This window comes from Triticum urartu, chromosome 6 (genome assembly GCF_003073215.2).
Source record: "Triticum urartu cultivar G1812 chromosome 6, Tu2.1, whole genome shotgun sequence".
In the NCBI taxonomy this organism is placed as follows: domain Eukaryota; kingdom Viridiplantae; phylum Streptophyta; class Magnoliopsida; order Poales; family Poaceae; genus Triticum; species Triticum urartu.
In genome coordinates, this window is record NC_053027.1 from 118,681,385 (window position 1) to 118,692,250 (window position 10,866).

At 50.2% G+C, this 10,866-nt stretch overlaps 1 protein-coding gene across 1 annotated transcript; it reads left to right on the forward strand.

Moving 5' to 3' along the window:
- Positions 1–1,096: 1,096 nt before the first annotated feature.
- On the forward strand, positions 1,097–2,090 carry LOC125515699 (ubiquitin-like). The gene is made up of 4 exons (XM_048681214.1): positions 1,097–1,253; positions 1,392–1,602; positions 1,695–1,761; positions 1,835–2,090. Exons 1-4 carry the CDS (start codon positions 1,151–1,153, stop codon positions 1,859–1,861), a joined length of 408 nt encoding a protein of 135 aa, XP_048537171.1. The 5' UTR covers positions 1,097–1,150; the 3' UTR covers positions 1,862–2,090.
- Positions 2,091–10,866: the final 8,776 nt, after the last annotated feature.

The window sequence follows — 10,866 nt, forward strand, 5'->3', positions numbered from 1 at the left end:
CATATATGACCATGTTTGAGGGTCTCCACTCCTACCATTAGGCTTTGCCAAGTGTATGATGCCTTAAAAAAACTAACATTCAAAAGATCATCACCAAGGTAATACTTTGCTTTGAGAATCTTTGCACATAGGGAATCAGGGTTCTCAATAAGTTGTCATGCTTGCTTTGCCAAAAGTGCCAAGTTAAAACAATGAATGTCTTGAAATCCCATTCCTCCTTTACTCTTAGGTATGCACATCTTCCACCACACAAACTAGTGCATTCTCTTGTGTGATGCATCATCACCCCCACCAAAAACGAGAGATCTCATCTGTAATTCTTTGCAGATTTTCTTAGGAATTGTTAGGATGTTGGGTGAGTGTGTTACATCGACAGGCTTGTTACGGGGTTTCCCCCTACCCATCCGATTTTCAGGAGGGTGGGCCCCCTCTCCCCCTTAGTCCAATCGCAATTTGCCAACTCAAAAACACCCCGTAAGGCACCCGTAAAGTTCCGTTGATGTAGCATTGCTCGTGTAAATATATACGCACAAATACTACTCATTATGCCGTACTTCATGCCGAGCGCGCCAGGCTCACAGTGTTGTTTAAACGGTCCGGCCTGATTCGGCCTAGATGAACATGTATGCTTCTCTTTTTGCTTTATTCCTAAAGTTTCCAAAACTCATGTCTCACTCATTTTAAATCCAAATCTAGTGAAACTTAAAAAAAATCAACAAGCTTTCTCCAATGACACCACTTTTTTAAAATTTGGGGTTTCCTGTATATTTCCTTATTTTCCTTTTTTGGCGATTAGTTATTACTCGGAAACAGATCTGTACCGGAAATAAGGTTCGTTGCGGTTGGAAAATATTGTACTCCATTTTGGTATGGAAGCAAATTACATGAGGCCTAGTTAAATAGATGTACCGTGATTTATGGGAGTAGTTGTCAGGAACAAATTGTTAGTGTAATATTCTCCATGCAAACTAACTAATTAGATGTGATCATGCATCGGGTTTTCGTAGCGCCTGCGTTTCCTACCCCTCCCCACTTCCATATAAGGGCGCCACCCACCCCGGCCATTCGCCATTCCCATCACGACCACCGTCACGTACGCGGATCCTACCTCTTGGGCGAGAGCTCGCTCGCGGTTGGTCGTTCCGGCGAGATGCAGATCTTCGTGAAGACCTTGACGGGGAAGACCATCACCCTCGAGGTCGAGAGCAGCGACACCATCGACAATGTCAAGGCCAAAATCCAGGACAAGGAAGGTCGTCGATTTGTCCTTTGCTTCGTCTCCCGGCTGATCCATGTGCCGGCCACGATCACGGCCGCCATTTCTCTGGGCGCGTTTATGCATGCATGTGCTTTGCGCTGAATACTACTGTACATATTTGTCGTTCGTGCAGGGATCCCGCCGGTGCAGCAGCGGCTGATCTTCGCCGGGAAGCAGCTGGACGAGGGCCGCACGCTGGCCGACTACAACGTCCAGAAGGAGTCGACGCTCCACCTGGTGCTGCGCCTCCGTGGCGGCAGCCGCGGCGGCCGCCCCACCTCTATCCCGCCCAACCTCCTGCAGCTCGCGCTCAAGCACAACGAGAAGAGGATGGTCTGCCGCAAGTGCGTATACGATCGACCACTGCCGTGCAATTGAGATCATGCGTGCGTGCGTGCCTATGACTGATTATGTTGCTGTGTTTTCTTCGACGCAGGTGCTACGCGCGCCTTCCCCCCAGGGCTACCAACTGCCGCAAGAAGAAGTGCGGCCACACCAACGAGGTGAGCTAGCGTAGTCTAATCAACTTATGATGTGTGTTGATGCTTTGATCTGATGTACTGTATTGAATTTCAGCTGAGGCCCAAGAAGAAGTTTGTTTGAGCAGCGAGCGAGCGAGCAATTCTGCTTCGTCGGCTATTCTTTCGTTGGGCGTCGTCCGGCATGGACTAGCTGAATAAATCGTCTTAGCATCGTGTCCGTGTCAGGGTTTTAAGTTTTTCTTTTTCTTTTTCTTTTTTGAGGGTGTGAGGGTTTTAAGTTGAGTCGATCATTAGTCTCATAGTCAAGTTCATCGCAATATAAAATGTCAGTCCGGATATTTTAATCCTTTGCAAGCTGGTTTTTCCTTCCTTTTCTTCTTCTCAGTTTTATCATTCACCTTCTGACGCAATCGGCCTGCCACAACAAAATCCGAGTTCGATTGAGATGTACTACTTTTTAATCCGTGACAAATTATCATTGAGCATTCAATGGAAGGTAGGTCAACTATGAATCGCTCAAAATTGACTTTGGGCTCTTTGAGGAAATTTTTGAATTTGGGAAAGAAAATCAAAGCAAGGCTAGCAAATGGAGGGAAGGCAGTTCCAATTCATGGAACCTTGCTCATGTTACCAAATGATATGTGGCAAGCCGTTAGGGGGCAATCTTCATGATTTGGAGGTGAGAACACAAAAAAAAAACGAGAAGAAACACAAGGAAAACATGAACATATCAACATACAAGATGCAATGCAAGATACCCGTAGATCATATGAGATAGAGGAAGTAAGATATGATTTCCCCCAAGTCCTAAGACAAGGAGGGCTTGAATTCCATGGTGGAATATTCACCTGTAGGTTCCTTTGTACTCCGCGGAGTCTTCTCCATGAGGAGCAACCCCCAATAGAGTAATCCCACTAGAAGAGGCAGATGAGCTAAGCTCTATATATAAACATGAGTTCTAGTCTTGGCTAACCCTACATCTAGGAGGGGGAAATATATAGATCCATCCACGAAGGAAGTGAGGAAGGCAAATATAGATGAGTTGTCCCCGTACATGTGTGTGTAGGTAGGTCGCATAGTCCGAGTAGGATCAGACGGTCCGGGCAATCGGAACAATCCGGATCATTTCCAGGGCATGTTCGACCAGGTCCATGGGCATTGCAGTAAGGTAGGACATGTGTCAGAAGGTGCTTGGAGGATGTGACGTGTCAGAGGTTACGGGCAATGTCCAAGGGGGTCCAGAAGGGTTGCAATAGAGCTGGACCATCCAAGGTATTTCCAACTTGATTGTTCTCCTTTGGGCACCGCCTTCGTGCTCCATGCCTTCGTCCTCGCGGTTTCTTCTTTATTTCCATGCTTTCCTCTTGAATGTTGTAGTCATTCTATTGTGCTTGATTTTCTTCAGGTATGTGTGATGTTTGACTCAAATCAAATCTGAAGGTGCACCAAGGCACATTGGCAAGTAGTATACCATCTCCGAGAAAACCAAGTATACATACGTAAGGAGAAGACTACTTGTATGATGTGAAAGATGTGTGTGTCTCTTGACGATTGGGTATTTGACATGGTAATTACTCCAAGATGCTCCACGTCACTAAAGTGGTGTAGTTACTAAGCCGTCAACAATACAAACGGCAAAAACTAATAGTGAATCGGAGTGTGCATAACATTTTATCTTTCTATTTTTTCTATTCCAAATACATGCATGTAGATGCCCATGCAAGTGGAATAGTTTGAGCCCCCTCCTCTCGCAACCCCCTCCTCTCGTGACCCCTGCGTCGCCTCCCACGGCGGCGACGGGGGAACCCTAGCCGCGTCGCCGCGGCCCCCTCCTCACCTCATCCTACCTCCTCGCCGCCGCCTGAGGCAGCCGCCGGGCAAGCCCGGGGCATCAAGGATGGTGGCGGCGGGGCGGCCTCAGTTGCCTTGCTTTTGCGTGGGGAACCCCAGATCTGGAGTGGCGGCTCCATTGTTAAGGCACGGCCGGCTAGCAGCCGTGCGGGTGGTGGATCTGGTGTCCCGGCCGCGCGGGCGGCGGGATCCGATGGTCGTTGGCGGTCGGCGGCAGCTTCTGCGGTGGCCGGTGCGCGTGATTTGGCGCCTCCCCTTCTCCCCTGTTCGGCGTGCGGGCCAGCCTGGTCGGGCCGCGCTTCCTTTTGGTTGTCGGTTCTGTACAGGAGGCGCTGCTGGTGGCGGGGATCTAGTTCGGGCATAATCCCTGGCCGGCCTTGACCGGCCACGCCACGGCGACGCCTAAGGGCGCCGTTCCCCTCCTTGGAGGCGTCGGTATTGACTGATCTCCTCACTTCACCTTCCCCTGGGTCTCCAGGGCGAAAGCCCTAACTTTGTTGGGCGGCGGCGGCGCTCATGGCGTCGTTCCCTTCTTGAAGACGCCGCTTTTGGGAACCTTGGGGTTGGGTGACGCTTGTGGGTGGTGGGCGACGGCGGTGGTGCGGCCCTATGCTAGCATGGATTTACGCCCGTTGCTTGGAGAAGGACTCGCATATGTGGAGGTCGTCGGCTGGCATCGTCATGGCGTCATTGGTAAAGGGCCTGCCAAGGCTCGCGTAGGTGGAGGTCGTCGGTTGGCGTCGTGGTGGTGTCGATGGCGGAGGACCTGCCAAGACTGTCACCTCAATCTGCTCTGAAGATGGACCAGTGGAAGACGGCGACGACGACACATGTAAGTGCGTCGGACCGGTTTGAGCCTCGGACCTGCCAGATGGCTCGGTCGGGGCCTCCGGCTTTAAAAATTAGGCTTAGGTGAAAGGTTTGAGTATGTGGCCTAATTTACACCCCTTCATCATTTGGATAAGAGTAACGATAGATATTGTCAAGACGACGAATTCAGGCATCCGGTTTAAAAGTCCTGCTAGCCACGAAGCGTCGTCCGCTTTTACAAGGACGTGGCAGACTTGGTACTTGCATGCATAGTTTAGTGAGGCTCTTTCATTGGATGCATGCAGAACAAAGGCAGAGAGAGCTGAGTCCTAGCTGCATGCGTACTCAAGTGCTTGCTTCTCTATTGGTTGCATGCAGGGAAGAGAAGGATTAATTACTCTGTAGCTATCGATTCTGTCAAAAGCTGGACCTTGCCTTGGTTCCATTGAGTGGGCTCATGGGATTTTTATCCCGTACGGAGGTAGTACTTTGTAAGATCTTCGAGAATAATTAATAAAATGGTCGTATACATTTTTCAGATACAGAAACCGGGAGTCATTTTTCTTTTCAAAAAAAGATGCCTATATGATTATTATGTTAGGAGAATGTCGCATCCAATAACTAACGAGCGAACGTTTCCTCTATATACTTCCTTTTTTATTGAAAGAAAGGCTTTAATCAGTTGCTACGCTTAGAGCCAGAAATCACATCGGCTAAACTTAGAGCCAGAAATCACACTTTGAATACTACATCCATCTGAGTTTATTAGTCTTTCATCATACTCCCTCCGTTTTTATTTAGTTCGCATATTAGCTTTGGTCAAAGTTAAGCTTTATAAACTTTGAACAAGTTTATATACAAAAATATTAAGATATACAATAACAAATCAACAACATTAGATTTATTATTAAATGTATTTTCACATCGTATAGATTTATTATGATAAATGTCTATATTGTTTTCTATAAACTTGGTCAAACTTTACGAAGTTTGACTTTAGTCAACTCTAATATGCAGAGTAAATAAAAACGGAGGGAGTATTTTAGATCGAAGTTGGATCACACATTTAACTAACAAAATGTTAATGCATGTCATAAAAAATTGTATTGATGGATTCCTATTTAAATATAGTTTTTAATTATATTATTTTTATTATATATAAATTAGGACGGAGCTAGTACTTTTTTTTAAAGATCCAGCTTTTCGCTGGCTTTTCATAGATAAGCAGGAAGCAGTGGGAAAACAGAAGGCGGTGTATGGATCCAGGGGATTCGAGGGCTTGCCACAGACTGGCAATCCTCAAGCGATAGAAACCTAGGGTTTACATTTCTTGGAGGTTCCTCGAAGGGGCTTGTTGAAATATGTATATTGCATGTATATTTTTTATACCACAAGCCGTCCTCCTCTCTTGTATAGTTGAGGACGTGGCTACCCTTGTACCTATATATATACGTGCATATGCACCCGATCAATATATCATGAGTTACATCAATTCTCTAAACCTCTACATGGTATCAGCCTAATTAGGTCCTACCGCGCGCCGCAACCCTAGCTGCTCCCGCGCGCTCCTGCCTCGCGCCGCTGATCTTGCTGCCGCCGCGTCTGCCTTCGCACGCCGCCACCAGATCGCCGCTGCCCTCACGATCCCTCCGCTACCTTGCTTCCCCTCTCAACCGTGCGTCGCCTGCCCCTCTGTCGCGCCACACTCCTCCCCCGTCGCGCGTTGCCTCCCTCCCAGCCGCACGCCGCCTAAACCCTAGCTGCTCCGCTCCTTCCCCCAAACCCTACCCTAGCCGCCATGTCGGACTCTACCCGCTTTGCCCGCAGCAACCCCTTCGCCTCCTCCTCCGAGGCCGGTTCTCTCCCCGGCCCGGCCTACATCCGCGATGTCCCAATCTTCGACCGCGTTCCGATCAAGCTATCCCACACGGAGGCCAACTTCTATGCTTGGAAAACCTATTTTAACCCCCTCTTCCGTGAGTACAACCTCCGTGACCACATCAACGGCACCACCGACTTCCTCGCCATGCGTCGTGATGAGGATTGGATGGCGGTTGACGCCACCATCATCCGGTGGCTCTTCCTCACCATGTCCAAGGACATCTTTCACACTGTTGTTCGCGACGATGATGATGCCTACACGGTGTGGACGAAGATCATCGGCCTCTTCACCGACAACAAGCTCCAATGGATCGTCTTCTTGCAGCAGGAGTTTTTTGGTTGCCACCAAAACGACTCCTCCATCGACGCCTACTTCATGCGCCTCAAGACTCTCTCCGACGAGCTCAACGACGCTGGCTTCAAGGTTGGGGACGAGCTCCTCCTCTCCACCCTCACCGCCGGCCTCAACGAAGATCTCGGTAATGCCGCGTCCAATCTTACTCTTATGGCTAACCCTACTTATGAATGGGCGGTGGCCTATCTACGTCTTGAGGAGCGTCGCCTGAAGAACCTGCGGGCTCGTGCCGTCCATACCGCCTTCGCCGCCGGCTACTCCCACGGCGGGTCCACATCAGCACCTCCCGCCGGGGGCCACGGCGCCTCGCTGCCTCCGCAGCCGCGCTCGCCGGTGCCTCCAGCAGTCGCTGGTGCGGGTGGCTACGGCACACCCTACGGCGACCTCCCGCCCCGGCCTCCGGCACCGGTGCCTCCGCCCCAGCAACAGCAGCAGAACCAGGGCGACCGGCGCGGCCGTGGTGGTCGCCGTGGCCGCGGCAACCTCTCCAACAACGGCGGTGGACAGCAGCGTGGTGGTGGCCAGCAACAACAACTTCCTTCGCCACCATGGGGCACCAGCCACAATCCCTGGACCGGGGTTGTACATGCCTATACAATGCCGGTTCCCCGCGCTTCACTTCCAGGACTTCTCGAGCCTCGACCAGCTGCACACCAGGCCTTCTACGCGGCACCCCAGCTCGGCGCTCCGACACCACCGCCGCCCCCTACCCCGCACAGTTTGGCTATGGCGCGCCAAACCCTAGTGGGGGGGTGACGGGGTTTGCTGGTGTAAGGACATATTTGTCCCTAAGTGTTTTGGTGATTGATGACAACGCATTTGCGGACTAATCGTGTGCCATGAGTTTTCCAGACTCTTCTCTGCTAGGCACAAGACGATTGGGTGCCCCTCGAAGACTGACGAAGATGGCGTCTTTTCTACGTTTCTTTTTGGTGGATTTGAGTCGTAGGAAAGCCGTACTATTAAGAGGGGGTCCGCGTTGGAAAGGTTTGGGTGGAATCATCACGTACACGTCTCCTTTTATCCCCTCCTTCTTCCTTGGAGCTTCCTCCGTTTTTCCTGCCTCCTTTGACTGGCTGCTATTGTGGTTGCGGTAGTACTGCTCCTGGATCAACGGTAGTACTGTGGGCATCCACGGTAGTACCGCGCGGTGGCGCGGAAGTACCGCTGGTGCTCACGGTAGTACCGCTCCCCTGGAGCCGCACTACCGCTGCCCACCAGGCTAGTGCCGCCCCTTTGCGGTAGTAGGAGCGGATGTAATTTTTTACATCCGCACCTGCCGCGGTAGTACCACTTTCGCCGTGCGGTAGTACCACGCTATGCGGTCAGGCAGTAGTACCGCCCCTCGGCAGTACTACTGTGTCGAGTTTTTGCTACTTCCGTTTTTTTTGCGGAAGTAGGCACGGAAGTTCCCCTTCCCCCTGGATGGGACTTTTGCCTTACGGTAGTACCGCATTGGGGGCGCGGTAGTACCGCGCGTGCGGAAGTACCGCCCCCAGCTTGCGTCTGTTTCCCTGGCTGGGGTCGCGGCAGTACCGTGGGACGGTACGGTAGTACCGCACTGCCGTGCGGTAGTACCGCTTGGTTGCAAGCAGTAGTACCGTGCGGCCTTGCGGTAGTACCGCTGGCCAGGCACGGTAGTACCACTGGCCGCGGGCTGGTTGGTGGGTAACGGTTGGATCTTTTCCACACACTATATAAAGGGTCTCCTTCTTCCCCGTTGACTCACCTCTTCCACCATTAAAACTCCATTATTGCTCCAAGCTCCATTTTCGCCCGATCTCACTCCCTAGCCAACCAAACTTGTTGATTTGCTCGGGAGTGGTTGAGAAGGCCCCGATCTACACTTCCACCAAGAGATATTTGATTCCCCCTACTAATCCCTTGCGGATCTTGTTACTCTTGGGTGTTTGAGCATCCTAGACGGATGAGGTCACCGCGAAGCCATAGTCCATTGTGGTGAAGCTTAGTGGTGTCGTTGGGAGCCTCCAATTGAGTTGTGGAGATTGCCCCAACCTCGTTTGTAAAGGTTCGGTCGCCGCCTCCAAGGGCACCAATAGTGGAATCACGGCATCTCGCATTGTGTGAGGGCGTGAGGAGATTACGGTGGCCCTAGTGGCTTCTTGGGGAGCATTGTGCCTCCACACCGCTCCAACGGAGACGTACTTCCTCTCAAAGGGAAGGAATTTCGGCAACACATCCTCGTCTCCACCGTCTCCACTCTTGGTTATCTTGAGCCTTTACTTGTGTAGCTTATTTGTTTCATATATCTTGCTTGCTTGTGTTCCTATTCGTGTTGCATCATATAGGTTGCTCATCTAGTTGCATATCTAGACAACCTACTTTGATGCAAAGTTTAAATTGCTAAAGAAAAGCTAAAAATTGTTAGTTGCCTATTCACCCCCCTCTAGTCAACCATATCGATCCTTTCAATTGGTATCAGAGCCTCGTCTCTTTATTAAGTACTTTACCGTCCAAAGAGTATGGTTGATACCATAGACGGTGCGGAGAAACACTCTGGTGTGAATCCTATCTCATCTACGGGCGATGGGGGAACTTCGGTCTCTCGTGAGGAGTTCAATGTGGCCTTGGAGACATTGAAAACCTCCATGACGACCGAAGTTGAAAGCATGTTTACTAAATTTCTTGAGGGGCTTAAACTATCCACCGCACCGTTGAAAGTGGGTGATCCCGCCATCAAGGTGTTGGATGCTATCCCTGACAAGGGGGAAGCTAGTAGTGAAAAGGCTCCTTCTTCTAGTGGCAAGAATGGCACCGGCATCTTTGCCCATGTGGAACCACCACTTGTTTATGGTGGACCGGTTCCTTCCACTCATTTGAATCATGCCGGTCCTCCCCCTAAGATTGTGAAAAATGAGGATTTTGATTCTTGGGTTTACCGCTTTAAACGTCATTTAAATCATGTGAACACTAACCTTTGGAGAATCATTGAAGAAGGTTTCTATCCACATGATCCAAGCAACTTCACTCCTCGAGAAGCCGTGGACAATCAATTCAATGAGAATACTCTCTTCATCATTCAAGATGCAATTCCACCCGAAGACCTACCACATCTTCGTCCCTTTGCCTTGGCCAAAGATGCATGACATTGTGTCGTGTCTCTCTACCGGGGAAGCGCAAGCATTCAACACTCCAACTATGAAGTGGTACAAGATGAGGCCGATGAGTTTGCAATGAAGGAAGATGAAGAACCTTGTGAGCTTTATCGGAGAGTAACCAAACTCGCGGTCTCACTACGAGATCACGGGAGCAAGGACACGGATGACAATTGGATCAAGCGCAAATTCCTCAAGGCAATGATGCCCTACCACAAGGCCATGTCTTCGGTCATTCGTCAAAGACCGGACTTCCACACTTTGACCTCAAGCGAAGTGTTGGATGAGTTTGTGGCCATGAACATTTTTGACAAGACCGCCGACAATGCGGTGCTCCGTTCTCAACAGGCAAAGAAGCCTAACCATGCATTGAAGGCCAAGCTCACCGTGGAAGAAGAAGAAGAGGAAGAAGAGGAGAGCAACCCCAAAGATACGAAGTATGCATATCATGAACACATGGCACTTGCTTCAAGGAAATTTTGGAGCAAGAAAAACTCGAGGCCCAATTTTAGCAAAAACAACTCGAGTGGCACAAGGGGCAAGCAACGTGTAAGGACTTGCTACAATTTCGGCAACGTGAGTTATTTCGTTGCGGAATGCCCGTATGAGAAGAGGGAAGACAATGGTGGCAAACTCATCCGAAAGGACAAGGCCAAGTCGTTCCCCAACAAGAACAACTTCACCAAGAAGACTCCTCCCAAGGCTTTGGTTGTGCAAGAAGAGTACAATGAGGATGATGATGATGATGATGATGATGATGATGAAGATGATGAGTCGGTTGCCATGGCCTCCGTTGCCATTGCAACAACGTCACGGGTGTCTCTCTTTGACTCACCCAACGAGAGCATCACCGCCAAGTGCCTCATGGCTAAAGCCACCAACAAGGTAACCTCCAACATCAAAACTACCATCATTAATCATCCTTCCCCAACGGATATCATTAATGAACTTGAGGGAGCTAATGTGGAGGCTAACGAGTTTGAGGCCTTTATGGGCAAACTCAAGGGAAAATCCAAGAAGCACTTTGTTGCTCTCTTGGAACAACTGGGTGAGGCCAATGACATGATCGAGGCTCACGAAGACACCATCTCTAAGATGGAAGGGCATAGTCGT

Bases quoted from the DNA above. Each gene is read 5' to 3' on its own strand.
- LOC125515699 (XM_048681214.1), top strand. From the start codon at position 1,151: ATGCAGATCTTCGTGAAGACCTTGACGGGGAAGACCATCACCCTCGAG. The intron at 1,254-1,391 runs GTCGTCGATTTG...TCGTTCGTGCAG, and splicing joins CAAAATCCAGGACAAGGAAG to GGATCCCGCCGGTGCAGCAG. The intron at 1,762-1,834 runs GTGAGCTAGCGT...ATTGAATTTCAG, and splicing joins AGTGCGGCCACACCAACGAG to CTGAGGCCCAAGAAGAAGTT.